This window comes from Trachypithecus francoisi, unplaced genomic scaffold (genome assembly GCF_009764315.1).
Source record: "Trachypithecus francoisi isolate TF-2019V2 unplaced genomic scaffold, Tfra_2.0 Lachesis_group0, whole genome shotgun sequence".
NCBI classification, from domain to species: Eukaryota; Metazoa; Chordata; class Mammalia; order Primates; family Cercopithecidae; genus Trachypithecus; species Trachypithecus francoisi.
In genome coordinates this window covers 54,818,117-54,834,333 of record NW_022681453.1, presented here as the reverse complement: position 1 = coordinate 54,834,333, position 16,217 = coordinate 54,818,117, and the positions used below count along the sequence as shown (strand labels likewise).

Here is a 16,217-nt window from a genome sequence, read left to right as displayed (position 1 = left end):
GATATCTCTGTGGGCCTATAGGCACATATAGGAGAAAGAACAAACTACTAGTTTCTTCACAACGTCTGCCTACAAATTACTGTAAATGGGATTTGTTACACAAACAGGAGGGTTCACTATGATAAATAACAGCTTATTCACTAACCCTGTGGCTTCTATTTTTTAAATTATGAAATCATGTTCCTAGTTTTGTTTCTAATTTAAATAATACAAAAAAGTACAAAGCAAAAAGTAAGCCTCTCTCTATAACCTCACCTGCCCCCAAGTCCCACTCCTGGGTAATCTATTAATAGTTTCTTATGTATACTTCCAGACATAGTTTATGGTTATAAAGGCATATACAACACATGTATTACATACGATATCACATACAACATTTTACAACTCACCTTTTTCACTTACTGTTAGCTTCTCTGTGTCAACACATTTTCTGGGTAATTCTTTTTTAGCAGTTGTATAATTTATCTAATTGGTATCATATTTAAGAACATTTTACATGTCCTTTTTAACTATCATATGCAGTGCTGCTGAGGACATGCTCAGGTTCTATGTAACTGGTGAGGTCATATCGTGAATAAACTTTAAGAAGTAGGATTTGGGGACAAAACTTATGTGCAGCCCCAGTGCTGCAGGTTATTGCTAAATTGGCTTCTGTTGCTGTTGTTTAGAAAAAAAAAAAGGGAGCCTTAAGAGTTCAGGCAGATTAAGAGCTGCCCGTCTGCCTGCATCAGAACAAGTTCACTGAGGACGCATGAGGTTAGAAGACCTCACAGCAAGTGGGAGGCTGTGGAGGAATTAATACATCAGAGAGACCGTTCTCTTACTCCCTTCAGTGTATTCTATGGACAAGCATGGCAAGACTGCTTCTACCCTGTCTTTCCCAACAGTGCAGGGCACCACCAACCAGCTTCCACCTCCGCAGGAAGGAGCCTTAGGTTCCTGCACCTGGACCACATCCATGGCCTCCACCTGCAGCCTGGGGAGGCTGCCTTATCCTCAGGCCTGATTACACGACTCTGGGAATAGAACATTTGCAGGCATCCCACAGAATCACTGCAAACCCTTTAGAAGTGTACAGAGGCCCTTCATGCTCTTCTCCAGGCTCTTTGACTGTCTTGCCATTCCCCAAACAGTCTCCCACTATGGGGTCACCACCCCCACTGCTCCCTCGGTCCTGTAGCTCCTGGGACCTCCACACGGCTTGCTCCCTCACTTCTCTCAGTTCCCTGACTGACATGCCACCTCCTCAGAGAAGCCCTTGCTGACCCTCGGACACTTTCTGCCCCCTAACCCTGCTGACTTTTTCTTCAGAAAACTGATCTCAGCTTAATCCAATATTTTCTGCTTATTTGGTTGTTGGTGCTCTCAGATCCATAAGGATGAGTTTTTGTTTTGTTCATGTTGCATTCCAGAACCTGCAATGAGACCTGACACATAGTAGGTGCTCAATAAAGACCTGTAAGGGCATAGATGCTCTGGTCCCTGCCTGCTCTTCAGTAAAGTCTACCCTTAGCCCCTAGGATCTAAATGTAGTAGCATTGTGGGTAAAATCCATAAGCTGAAACACACAACTTCAGGTCTCTGTGCTCTTGCTTTTTTTATTCTCTCCACCTGGTATGTCACTTACTCACTCCATAGCCAACCACATGAACTTCTATTCATCCTGCAAAACCCAGCTAAAGTATCACCAACTCCACGTAGCCTTCCCCAAAGTCCAGGTATCCAGGTTTCCCCAGCCTCGCTCTGCAAGCCTCCTACAGATATATCTGTTACCTCGTAATTCAAAAACTCTTTTTTTTTTTTTCCTACTTCCCAGCTTCCCCTGCCGGGCTATGTGCTTCTTCAGGGAGAGCCAGTGTCGTCCTCATCTTTCTGGCTACTTATAAGATGTCCAGCACCCAGTATTTACTTAGAAAAATGTCAAAAGAACAATTAAGTGAAGAAAAAATGCACTAAGAAAGCTCACCATGCCTACTGTGAGGGGAAAACAAGGCCTTGCTTGATGAGCCTTCTCTAAAGAATCTTAACAAGAATCCACATAGACTTGCAGAGATCTGGATAAAGTCTGCTGTGTAAAAACAGCTACTATTTATTAGCACTTACCACATGCTAGGAGTTTTGTAAGCATCATCTCATTCCATGCTTTTGACAGCGGGGTGGGTACATTTACCATATGTCATCCCGTTTTCAGAGGAGCAGACAGAGGCTCTACAGGTTAATCAGGGTCACACACTTGACAGGTGGAAGGGGCAGCTGCTTAAACTGGGCTCTAGAACTTGCCGCTAAAATCTACACTTTAGCTATGGGGTGATGTGTTGGCGGTATGGTGGGGCCAGGTAATTCAAACTAGCAAAACAGGATGTTGCTACACAGCATGCAGTGCTGACCTAGGAAAGGGTCCGAAGGGCACTTCTGATGCTGAATCAGGAGGCAGGAAGGCTACTGTAGGCAAACAGACCAACTGTGCACAGGCCTTGGCAGCTTGGGCCCAACTATGACTCTGTACCTGTAGAGATGGGGCTGGAAGGGACCCTGTGCCTCCAGTAGCCAGAACTAACACAGGCACCCCACCCATCAAAGTTCTCAGAATGTGTTATCTCATTTAATCCTCACAGCAGCCCAGGGAGGTTGGTAAGGCAAGGAACAGAGTTAACCCCATTTCACATACGGGAGAACCAGTTGCAAAAAATCTACTTACATATTAAAACCTTTCCAAAGAGCTTAAGATGGGCTGGACTTCCTACACGAGAAGTCTCATTCATTCAATCTTCATCTCAGCCTTGCAGGTGGGTGTTCAGGTAGGTGTTATCATCATTTCTGATTTACAGATGTGGACACTGAGCTCCAAGGGGGTAAGAAACATTCATTCATTCACTCTTCCATTCATTCATTTCAACAAATATTTATTGAGCACCTAGAATGTGCTGGCAAGACAATCATGAACAAAACAGATATTGTCCTTGCCAGCATGGAACTTAAATTCTGATGGAGAAAGACAGAATAATCAAATAAATATACAAGGATTTCAGATAATATAAGAACTATTAAGAAAGAGTGACGGGGCATTAAGAAAGAGTGATGGGAAAAACAAAAACAAAAAAAAAGAGAAAAAAGAGTGATGGGGTTGAGAGGGACTGGGGTGCAGATTCCATGGGCATGGTCAAGGAGGGCTCCCCATATGACATTGACATTTGAATTAAGACTCAGCGGTAAGAAGGAGCCAGACACACAGGATCTGGTGAGAAATCTTCTAGCAAAAGGAAAAGCAAAAGCCAAGAGACTGACCCTGGGACAAGGCCCATATATCTGAATATACAGAAAGAAGGACAGAAAGAAGGCCAGTGTGGAGGAGAGTAATGTGTAGAGGGGAAGACAGGCCTGGGAAAGAGGCAGGGAGTCACCCCAGTCCCACAGAAAGAACCAACCTTCACTCTAGTTCCTCTGATCCCAAATCTCATGTCCAAAGAAAATCACTTAAAACATCCACGTGACTCAAAAATAAACACTAAAAACAAAACTCCTCCAGTGAAGATAAACCAGAAAAATAAGGCCTCATCCTTCTGAATAAATAGAACTGAATACCCTTAGAGCTTAATTTGGACCCAGCACACAATATGTGCTCAACATGTGCTTGCTGAATGGATGCCGCGCAAAAACAATTTTGGTTGTATACATAGCAAGAATGGAGTTGCTCCCCAAACCCTGGACTAACAGGACTTGGAGGCTTGAGAAAGGGAAGTGAAGATGAATCAATGTCCATCTGATGCCACAATATTGGTTATGCACTAAATAGCATTCAATCCCACCAGAGGGTACAGGCTCAAAATTTAGAACTGCAGACACATTTAGATAAATGCACGGATGCCAGATGCATAATGGGTTACTAAGGGAAACGAGGGTGGCCTAATTTTGAAGCCTGACATTAGGAAGACAAGCATCCCTGGCCCTGTAGGACCCCCCCATAAGAGTCAGAATCCAGGACTGATCTAGGGCCTGAGCTTTTCTCGTGGACTAAGCCAGCAAATTTAATTACATCTGAAAAGGGAATTGACACTTCAAGATAGGGGGTGGGCAGGCCAGGTGCCCATGGCCAAGGCAAAGCCATGGCCAGATGCAGGCAGAGAAGTAGTGCCCTGTAAATGATTTTAAGGTAATCTGTGGGCTTGTCTCACCTCTGCTTCCAGAGACTAGAACCTCATCTTCCATCTTTGCTTCCTCTAAATAAGACACCGTGTCTTTCTTATGTGTACCGGGAGCTCAGATGTTTGTCAAATGAATGAACTATAACAGCAGACAGCCTAGGCAGTCTACTTTGAGCAACGTGGCCCTCACTGAAGTCCCTGGAGTTGGAGGCAGTATGAAAAGGACAACAGGATCCCATGAAACCAGACACACAAGGAAACAACAAAGAGAGATGAAGAAATGTTTTTGAGGAAGCTTGATCCAATACTTGAAGAGTGCTGTCACACAGAAAAGGAATTAGGTATGCTATATCAAAGCCCCAGACATCAACTTTTGGCTGAATTTAAGGAAGAACTTATTCCTAGCAACTTTCCCAGACTGCACTTAGCAGAATGCGAGCATTCAGGGGGTGGAGTACACTGGGGCAGGGTCAGAGAGAGGGAAGGAATTCTAATTTAGTCCATAGGAAAATAAGTTTGGGAATTTGGGTTCAGCAAAGGCAAATGGATATTCTCACTGAAGGACATAGCTTTCACCCCTTCTCAAACTTAGGTGGCTCAAAAGCTTTTCATAGGATGATATGAACATCTCACACAATCTCTATATTCCAATCTCAGCTCAGGGGTAAAGAAGAATTAGAGGTGTCTGACAAAAGCATAATTGTATGAAGGGGTGTGTGTCCCACTAGTATTTGAGTACTTTCAGGATACAGGATTCAACACTGCATGGATGATACAGACAGAGACGCAATCTGAATAGGAAACTAGAACCATGGGTTCATTTTCCCATGAACTTTCATCTTGAGTAACCAAGTAGCTGGCAGGATGGTCCATACTGATGAGGATGCAGACAAACTGCCCTTGCCTGCCCTTGGTGTCCAAATAAATGGATAATATGGATATTGCAAAGGGGTCCTGGAATTAATCAATGCTGTTGGGTGAGAGGCTTAATGACAGCATGTGTTCTTGCCAGAGCCCACTTTGACTCTTCTCATATAGTATTTTCTAAGACATATTGCCTGCCTGTCTGCCTTCCTCATCCATCCATCTAGTCTATAAATATTCACAGAGGGCCTTCCATAGCCTGGCAATGATGAGTAAAACCAGACAAGGTGCTGCTTCATGACTGCCTATTGGGGAATACAGACAATGAACAAATACATTATACAAATAATGATTTAATTAAGGTTTTCCATATATGTTACAAAGGAAATGAATGGTGCAAAAACAACAGTAACTAACACAGAGACCTTGTCCAGTCTGGAGTTTCAGGGTGAATTCTCTAAAGGAGCACAGAAACTGTTCTGCAGACCCCCAAATGTATAGGTCCAATACAAGTCTCTGACATTCTTCCAGGAAACCTCAGCCCAATGAGATTGGGAAAGACCACAAAGGCCCACCCAGCACAGAAGTCTCCCTTCAAGCACAAATCTAATGGATTTGAGACTATGATTCAGTAGGCCTGGGGTAGGTAACCAGGTGATTAAAATACTGCTACTCTGTAGACCACATTTAAGTAGCACTACTCTATAAAGCACTTTAAAAGATGTAAACAAATGGAGAACTAGCTATACCATGTCCATAGACAGAGAGGCTGGATCATAAAGATGTCAAATTTTCTCAAATTAACCCATGAGTTCAATAGACTTTTAATCAAAACTCTCACAGAGTTATTTTTTTAAATTGCTGTTCTTGTTTAATTCAACAAACTGATTCTGACATTCATTTAGAAGACTAAAACAATTTTGGAAAAGAACAAGTGAGAGACTTTCCTTACAGGCTCAAGGCTTACAAAAAAACCATAGGTGTGGTATGGGCACAGAGACAAAGAGACCAATGGAACAGAACAGAAAGCCCAAACACAGACTTGTGCTTAAAGGAAATTATGTGTAGAAGATGGCACTACAAATCAGAAAAGAATGAATGATCAGTAACTTCTGCTGGGAAAATAGGTTATTTATACATTAAAACCTGGATTTCTACCTAAAACAACATTAAAAACATAAAATTCCAGATGGATTATACTCCTAAATGTGGGAAAAAAAGAAACCAAAAAACTGTAAAACTCTTAGAAGAAAATACGGAAAACTTTTTCAACTTTGGGGTAGGAAAATATATCTTAAATAAGACACCAACTGTGCAAACCCAGAAGAAAAATTGACAAATTCGACTTCAATAAAATGGAAACTTCTGTATACCGTAAATAAGAAAGAAAAGCCACACACTGGGAAAAGATCATATCTAGAATGTATCAACAATTTCTATCTGTAAGAAAAGACAAACAATCCAAATAGAAAATAATATAAACCTGAAGTTCACAGGTACAGAAATCAAATAGCAAAAAACAGACAACAAAACAAAACATGAAAGAGTGCTTAACCTCACAAGTAATCACAGAAATGTGAATTAAGATATCATTTAATGCCCATTACAGTGGCAAAACAAAAACTGAACAGACCAAGTGCTGTCCAAAATGTGAAGCTATAGAAATTCTCACCAACTCTTGTTTAGAGTGTAAATTAGATTAATTTTTTTTTTTTTTTTGAGACAGAGTCTCACTCTGTCGCCCAGGCTAGAGTGCAGTGGTGTGATCTCAGCTCACTGCAGCCTTCGCCTTCCATGTTCAAGCGATTCTCCTGCCTCAACCTCCTGAGTAGATGGGATTACAGGCATGAACCACCACACCCAGCTAATTTTTGTATTTTTAGTAAAGACAGGGTTTCACCATGTTGGCCAGGCTGGCCTCAAACTCCTGACCTCAGGTGATCCGCCCACCTAGGCCTCCCAAAGTGCTGGGATTACAGGTATGAGCCTCCATGCCTGGCCTAGATTAATTTCTTTCAAAAGCAATTTTACATTATATGATAAAACTGACAATGCATGTATGCCACAACCCAGCAATTCCACTCAAGGAAGAACAGACTAGACATTTTTACTCAGTTGTTAATAATAGTGAGAAATGGGCAATAGTCTAAATGCCCATCAGAGGACCTGGATAAATACAATATAGGCCATTCATACAATGAAATACTCTGGTAGAAAAATGAAAGAACCAAAGCTACATGTGCCAATATGGATACATCTAAGAACCAATATTGAGAAAAGAAATAAAGTTGTTATAGAAAATGTAAGTAATGGATACTAGTAACATAAAATTTGAAAAATATGCAAGAAAGACCTAGGTGCTATTTGGGATATATATATACCAGTATAAAGATGTACATGAGAGAGGTAAATCTAAATTCAGCATAATGACCTCTAGAGAGGGCAGGAGATGAATGGTATCTGGGAAAAGAATAAAAATCACTCATAAATCACTGCCCCACCACACACACATACACTACTATTAATCATCATCAGAGTAATGGAGGCTTCTTCAATGAAGCCAGGCCTTTTTAGATTGCAAAGCTTCAGAAAGCATTTAGTCCAGCCTTTGACCCATACAGGAAACTTCTCTCCAATACCTGGGGCAAGGGATCCTTCTACCTTTATGACAAACTTGCAAGTCAGGGCCACTGTGTATGGTTATACAGGTCAGGCACCACACAATTCTGGAATGTATATTTCATAATGTAAATTATGACCCTTTGGGTTGTTCAGTGTGCAGTGTACACAACCACACTCGGCAGACCTGTGAGGGTCACAGATCCTTTGGAACTCTGATAAAACTAGGACAATTTCTGGGAAAATGCCCATCCACACAAGTACTACTTACAATTTCAGTGGATTCAGACACACCCCCAACGATTGGCAACCCTATACTGGTCAACTTCCAGGGACGGGGGCTCACAACCTTCTGAAGTACTTCCAGACAATGAGATGCTGTGAGACCAAGCTCTTCCCTATGCACATTTAAAACCTCCTTCTTTATAATCTCTATCCATTAAAGTTGATCTCCTTCCTTTCCATATGACAATTCAGCTACTGAAAGAAAGCTAACCCATCCCCCCTAGAGATTTATGCTTTCCAGGCTAAATACACTCTTGATCTAGCTTATTACAAATAGGCTGCATCTCTTCTTTTGCTCAAAATGAATTTTTAAACTGTCTATCCTTTCACTAAGCACTTCCTGCCCTAATAAGCAACTATGTACGCTGACATGTTATCAAAGAACAAGAAAACATTTCTCTCAGCTGCCCCTTTGGGAAACCTCTGAAGATGTGCACTCTTGCTTCCGAAGCCGTCGAATGCTCACAGAAGCCAGCAAGTGCCAGGCTGGAAGAAGGATCAGGCTTTTTCCAGGAATATGGGCAAGACCAAGTGAGCAGAACCAGGACAGAGCCCCCACAGGCCAAGGGAGACAAGTTCTTCTCCACTTACTCCCAAAACTCCATGACGGGGGAGGTGGCATTCTGTAGAGACACATGGCTGTAGTTGCTCACATTCAGTTTCTGGAACTCCACACAATTCTCTACAGTGGAAACAGACAAGAAATAGAAGAAAATTAACCTCCATGAAAGCTGAATCCTGAAAAACATTCAGAGCTGATGTGCAACTAGGCATTTTCATGTAGCCGCTCCAAGTAAACATGCGTCAAAGGGCATTGGGGAAAATCAATATTTTACAAACAGTTAAGAGGTTTGGACTGATTAGAACAGGAGGAAAAGTTTATGGGGAAGGGAACCTTCTCTCTCCCATTCCCAACCAACACTCCCTATCAAACTGTCTCCTCTACCCTTGTTCCCAAACCTTCTTTTCTTTTTTCCACTTCCCTGCCTGAGGCCCATCAGTAGCATTTAGCTATCTGGCTGAAGGGCTGTAGTGGAATAGAAGGACTAAAGGAATGGATCATCCATGGTGACCTTGGGGCAGTAATGCAGGCGAGACTGTTTTACTTTATGTGAAAAGGGGCTAATGCCACAGCTGTCTCATCAAAATGTGATGATTGGAGGAAATGGTGTGAGCCAACATGTCAAGAATCCCTGGTTTCTTCATCATTCCCTCACTCGATCCAGTCAATCAGAAAGGATTTACTGAATGCCTCTTCTCATTTCATGAAATTTGATGTCCCAGGGAGATTTAATCTCAAGTAAAAGCAACCTAGTATTCATCCTTCAAGGCCCAGTGCCCCTGGGCCTTAACCCCTCCCTCCAGGAGGGCTTCCCCAACCTCCCTCCCCCGAAATCTAAGAAAGCAAGAATTCAAAGGCCCTCCAAGGAATCACCTGCTCCAACTCCCTTTATTTTGAGGAAGAAGAATCTAAGGTTCAGAAATAGTCAAGGGACTCCCGCCTATACCCTTTTCCTCCTATATAAAGTCACTGACCAGTTGTGGATAGAACTGAAATAAACTCCAGCCAGGGCTCCATCTACTTTGCCATGGGTATTGCCCAGAAAAGTCGACCACCATGGGACCCATGTCCCTCTGTTTAGAGACACCTGGGGCACCAGACCATGAGCTCCCCGAGGGCAAGGCCTCCTGTATCCATTCACCTCAGAGGCCCCTGCACCCCGCACCATGGCCAGCACGGAGCAGGTGCCCGGTTGGCTTCACTCTTGCATGTCTTCCATCTCACATACGTATGAATGCTCCAAATCACATCTGTAATCTCTGCAGGCAGGAATCACCTCCTATATGTGATGTTTCACACATTGCAAGTGTTCACACACCTTTAGAGAAAGGGGATTGCAAACCATTTGAAGAAAGAGGTTTGCAGTCCACTGGGGAAAATCCAGATTGTCTGCCTGCTTGTTGATCCTCTTGGCAAGCGCTAACTATGTTCTGAAAGGAGGTGGTCTCTGGGTCCTCAGTCAGGCTTGAGAGGAGCCTGGAAACCTGAAATTATAAGCAAGATTTCTGAATGTGTCCTGTGCCTTTTTCTGGAGAGAGGAGACCTTGACTTTTATCGGATTCCCTAAAATAGGATTTCTCAATTCTTTTTTTCTTCCTAGATTAAAAAAAAATTTCTTGGACACCCAAGTTGACCAGTTATTTTTATTAAAATATTTAACCACATACAAATAAACAATGAGTTATAAAGTCTTTGTGATTGTAGTATTCACACAATTATAAAAGCCAAATTAAATGTATAAATTAAATACCAACCAAACTACAGAACCAACACAATTTAAAGTGATAACAGAAAATAGATGCATAGGATAATGCCATTTGGTAAAATTATATTGCTTTCCCAACAGAAAAATGAAACTGATACGTAAGAAGCAGAATCTGTTGAGTTCAGGTGGTTTATTCCTCTGTGCACTATTTGAGATCTGATTACACCATTTTCCTCTGGTTACACTTCTGCAAAACCTTCATTCCTATGGTGTGTTGCATTCTCAAGTGGACTTCACTTAGTAATAATGCTCTGTTTATGAATTAAATCTTTCTGGTCTTTTTCCCTTGGCCACTATCATTCTATTTGCCACGAATGCATCTTCAATTATAAACATGCATAAAGTCAGCCACTGGAACCTCCTGACTGTCCTCAGTTATAAGGTGTTTGCTCAGACCATCCAGAACATGTGCATATTTTTAGAGTATCCTCAAAATAAGTACACACAATTAAATTATCCTAGAGGACTCACAGGCCTCCAAGAAAATGTCCTTGAATTTTAGTTTGATAAACATTTCTATGAGTTCCCTGGCCAAAGGAAGGTTAAAAACTAGGGCCCTAAAGAGAGAAACAGCAAAAGCTCCACAAAATGCAATAGCCAGGGGTTGGGGGAGTCGGGGAGTAGGGCAGAGTCAGGCATCGCATAGGGCTAGAAGCCACACTGCAGCATGTCTAGGTCTACCACCTGCGGTTCCTTCTACTGGTCACCAACATCCTACTCAATCTTACTGGATCTCAGCCCTCAGGATGGCAGGCCACTTCCAGACAAAATCTAACACGGGTTATCATATGGATGGTGAACAGGCCAAAGTGTGTGTGCCAATTCCAGTCAAAAGGCAGCAGCTGTCTGGAGCACTATTGGAGAAGTGTTCTAAGACCAAGACTAGACTGAGAAGGAAAGAGTGCTACAATTGATTAGCGATGTCTTCTGTGAGTATGGCCAGCTTAGACAGGGATTGGGCAGGGATATGCCTTCCTTGGACTATCAAACTCAATGCTAATAGGAGGATATATGGAAAAACAAAGAATATATTGGGATCAAAAATAGTCTAAAAGATTATGCATTCCAGCAGGAGTGGGGTTGGGGGTTAAATTCAAATGTCAGCAGGGTTGGATTGATAAAGTAAATGAATAAAGTGAGCTGGGTGGGGTTTGTGGTAACTCAGTGACAGATTTGTCACTGAAGGCAATAGCCACCTTTTGGCTGCAGCCACTGCTGTCAAGCAGGAAAGTGGGTCTGGTGTCACCAGATTGTTTAAGTTTTTAAGATAGGCTGGAAACCTGAATTTTTCAGGTGAAGTCTTCCAACTTTTTAAGTTTTGGCAACCAAATCCATTTTTTAAGTTTGCCATTCACTGATCTAAAGCCTGGTTGGCCTGTAGGTCCTCTATCTGCAGCCCTTGATCTGGTCTAACCCCAGTTTTACAAGGGAAAACTTGACACTAGAGGCAAGACTGGTGTTGGAGCCCTAGTCCCCTAAGTCTAAATCCAGTGCTCTTCCTCACACCCCCATGCTACCTCCACAGGGTTCAGTCTCTGCATTTGACAGAAGACAGAACATCTCCATTCTCCTAACCATGCCAGTCTCTGGGCCAATGCTCAGCTCAGCCTTTAGGGCTGCAACTCACAGAACGTACCAGAACAGGTGCAGAGCTGACCTCTGTTTCAGCAAGACTACCCTAGAAAACTAGACTCTTGATGAGAGGCAGGGACCAGGACTGGCCTGGAGGGCACGAACAAACCCCAATCCCAGGTCACCCAGCAGGACCAGCAGAGAGACCTCCGTGGGGCCATACCTGTGTTCCACTCATGCCCACAGGTAGCCCAGGGTAGCTCAGTAGTGAAGCAGTTGCTCAGGTAAAAAATGGCCCATGCCAGGATGATGATGTAGTACACATTCAGATGGGCCTCAATCACCTGCGTTGCATAGCCAATGCCTGAAGGGACAAAAGAAAGGAAGCAACTTGAGTCTATCTTTTCAAAACAATCTGCCTTTGCAGTTTACATTCCCTGTGCAAAATTTTATTTTCTCATTAACTCAACACATACCTTCAAATAAAGGGCAAACTTTCCTCCAACACGTAATGCCACCTTCACTTGTGAACTGCCCCAGAGCTGTCTCCAGGAAAAAAACAGGAATTCCACAGCAAATAAAAAACACCACATAGGGAATCAGGAATGCCCCTGTAAGGATGCAAAGGAATGAGATGAAAACTGTCCCTGCCGTTTCATACTTGGTGCAAGAACTCTTTCATAAACACCTACTACAGGCCAGACATGATGTTCTTTGAACTTGAGTTCAAGTTCCCATTATGAGGACCAGAGTCAGAAAACAGGGCTAGGTTTATGTGAGTCCACCTCACATCTCCAAGCCTCAACTTCTCCATCTGTAAAATGGAGTTTCAGTTTTTAACATCTGCACTGCTTCCCTCATAGAATTGTAATGTAGCTAAGATGATAATGTAAAAGAAATTGTTTCATTGGCTCATTAAAAAAAAAAAAAATTACATTTCATCCTCCAGCATGGGTCAAATTCATTCCTTCCCTGAATGTTGCACCCTTTTTCATTTTAAAGTGACCTCAACGGACCAGGTGAGGGGCACCCCTGCCTCTTACTTTGGAAGTGACCTGCAAACAATCTTTGTCATAAAGAGCATTCTCAGGGAATTATACAGTGAACAATATCAGGCCTCAAAGAATTAAGTACCCTACACATGAGGCCCAGGTGTGGTGTCAACTTGCAAGGAGTTTGCAAAAAGAATCTATCTAGCAAAGGCTGGCTTTGAATTGGTCCAGGAAGAGATCATCCTAAGCATTAGGGTTCCTATCTTGAAACACAATACCCATTGCCTGGGTCTTTCTGTGAAACAAATTAAATAACTGAGGTGAGCATGAACTATTACCCCCAGAATGGGGATTTTTCCAAATCCCTCATTCTGTCCCTCCTGTCTAATAACAAAGCATGGAAACACATGCTATTTGCTACCATCTGATCTCACAAATGAAGGCTTTAACTGAAAGTGCTTTTTGCTAAATGAAGTCTCCTTAACTGCAAGGATTAATAGCAACAATTTTGATCAATCATGATAGCAGGACCATATCTATCAGCGTTTGAAAGTGTCTTAGCTTTTCTGGGCAAGCAGCTAATTTAAAGTTTCATATTTGGAAATAAATACTTTAAACTACTGTTGGGATCTATAAGGAGGGCAGAATGGATGTTTTTTAAAAGGTAAACAGTTGAGAAGCAGATATCCCAACTACATTAGAAAGCAAAAAGTGTGGAAAAGGAGATAAGAGGATCTGTTTACTGAATCTAAATCTAAGTGATTAAAATCAGCTGCAGCAGGTCCCCTAACATGCTGTTATTTACCTGTGAAACCTCTAGAATCTAACGTATAATGTGTGACACTTTCGGAAAGTCTTTTGACCTGTGCATTCACAAAGCTACTAATCCTTAGGATAATAAACTCAATCAAACCAGGAGATCTATGCATCTCATGGAAACTCTTGGCAAGTCAGAAGAAAAAAAAAAAACCAAAACAACAATGACTCATTTAAAAAACTTTACTCACTACAACCTTTTTTTTTTTAAGAAAAAAAAAAATCTGTGACAGAATTTGTAATTAACCCAGTTTACCCTATTTTCTGCTTTTAGGAATGCTTTTTGTTTGGGCACAACATTTCCTGTATGGAAAAAAAGATGTTAAAACAATTTGTGCTTGAGGACTACCCTAGATTTCCACAGGTTTCCAAGTGGACGCAGTTTACAAACGCTGAATCTGCAGAGAGGCGGGATTCACAGCCGAGAGCACAGGGCACGTTGGGGGTCTCCAAGTCCACTCCCTCTCTCTCCCTTGCCAAGCCATCAACACCGGCGGCCACTTCATTACCAGTGCAGAGCAGGCTTGGAGCAGCCTGTGCCTTCAGGATGAATGTCCCCAAAGAAAGGGCCTGGGCCAAGCAGTACCCTTCTCGCTCTCCCGGCAGCTGCTCGCACAGGAAGTCCTGCTCTGCTCAGACAACGCGGTCCCTGCCAGCCAACTTCTGAGCCACCTTCGCTGGGGTTTGGGAATTTGCTGGAGGGGCAAGGGCACAGGGAAGAGAAGAGGGAACATACAGATACAGGCTCTTCCTTGGAGAAACTGTGCCACCGAAGGAGGTTTTATAAGATCCCTTGCCATGGACCCACCCAGCTGTCCTGCTGAATAGACAGGAGGGGGTCCTGAAGGCTGGAGCCCCTTCCCTGAGCTGGGAGAGTTATGGATTCGCTGCTGCATCTTTTGTCAAACTGACTTTGAGAGGCTGTCACTAGAAAGGACTCTCTCATCACCATCCTTCCCCTCTGCCCTTCTACATCTCTACGGCAGAGCATCAGCATTAAACCAGTGTTGCTGTTTGTCGTGGGTGACTCTCAGACCCGTAAAATAAACTATTCGTTGCCAATTCTTCCACCAGAGGGGCCCCAAATAGTGGCCCTAAAAATGGGCTTAAGAGTAGATGAAAGACTAGGCAGGAAACCACAGAGCAATGCCTCGCCTAAAAGTTCTCCCTGTGATGAGTCCAGTTCCAGTTTAAAACAAGGCCTTTGACATCAGAATCCCATCTTTATTTGTGGTCGAGTGAGACTTCTTTGACCCCAGTGTCCTCATCTGCAAAATGGGTAGACCCCTGCCTACGAAAGTGACCGAGAGGATGAGATGAGCTGATGTAGGTCAAAGGTGCTCGGCACTTCAGTAAGCGCGCAAAAACTGAGACCACTTTGATCATCAGGAGTCCCTTCTCCACAGGCCTTTTTCCCAGTTAGGAGAGCTGAGGCTCAAAGGGGCCAAGTGCCTGAAACACTAGTGCGCGTACCCAAAGCGAGGGCTCCCTGGCCTCGGTCTGCATCTCACGCTGGGGACAGAACGCGGGCAAGTCCCCGCGCTGGCCGGTGGAACCCTCAGGTGCGAACTGGCACGTGCGCGTGCGCACTGGCACAGGTGGGCCGCGCTCCAGGGCGAGCTCACGCGCCAGGTGCCTGGAGTCGAGGTTCTCCGCTCGGGTTCCGCTCCACGCAGGCGCGGGAGGGGGTCTCGCGCTCGCCCCTGGTTCCCCGCCCCCACCGGGCGGGTGGCGCCACCTCCCCTTCTCCTCCCTATCACCTCACCTCCTCCGTTCTTGTAGCACAGGTAGGGGAAGCGCCACACGTTGCCCAGCCCAATGATCTCCCCGGCCACGCTCAGCACGAACTCCACCTTGTTGTTCCAGTGGCCGCGCTCGTGGACCGCCTTGTCGCGCTTGTCGCGCGGGTCGCGCGCGGGCGCCGCGCCCCCGCTGCTGCCGCTGCCACCCGGCGCCTCGGACTCCCGCGCCTCCTCTGCAGCCTTCCCATTGCCCAGGGGCAGCGCCTTCTCCGCCGTCATGGCCGCGCTGGCTGCCTCGTGCGCCGGCCCGGCTCTGCGCCGCCGCCCCGGGCGGGCTGGCTTTTCAGGAGGCGCGAGCAGGCGGGAGGGGGAGGCAGGGGGTGGAGCTGAGGGACCGGGCCAGGCCAGCGCGGAGACGGGGACTGGGACGCGGCGCGGCGCGGCGCGGAGGCCCGGCCCGCAGGGCGCCCACGCCACCCACGCCACCCCAGCCCCGCCAGAGAGCCCGCGAGCACCTTGCGCGCGCTGAGCCCTTGCAGCGCCCATCCTTCCCGCAGCCTTACCCACTGACCTGCTGGGACAAGAGTGGAAGCACCCATTTAGGCCTAGGCTGGCTCCACTCACCAAACCCCAAAGTTCTGCCACCGTCCATAACCTTCAAATGCTTAGGCCTCAGTTTCCCGTCTCTAATAAGAGGAATGGGCTCTAGACCAGACTTCTGCAACTTGAACTTACACACCAGACACCTGCGGGTCATGTTTAAACTACACATCACGGTCTAGTAGATCACAGTAGGCTGAAGAGCCTGCGTGTCTGAGGAGCTCCCCAGTGATGCCATTATGTCTGGTCCAGGAACCA

General features: G+C 44.7%; 1 protein-coding gene across 1 annotated transcript in view; it reads right to left on the bottom strand.

The window, feature by feature from the left end:
• The window catches only part of SLC6A11 (solute carrier family 6 member 11), a 124,455-nt gene extending 108,757 nt beyond the window's left edge, over window positions 1-15,698 (bottom strand). Inside the window, exons 1-4 of the mRNA XM_033210673.1 lie at window positions 15,383-15,698; window positions 12,286-12,420; window positions 12,033-12,173; window positions 8,502-8,592 (exon numbers count right to left, since the gene is read on the bottom strand). Coding sequence (XP_033066564.1) covers window positions 8,502-8,592; window positions 12,033-12,173; window positions 12,286-12,420; window positions 15,383-15,638 — 623 coding nt within the window. The 5' untranslated portion in view covers window positions 15,639-15,698. The remainder of the gene's footprint in view (window positions 1-8,501; window positions 8,593-12,032; window positions 12,174-12,285; window positions 12,421-15,382) is intronic.
• Window positions 15,699-16,217: the final 519 nt, after the last annotated feature.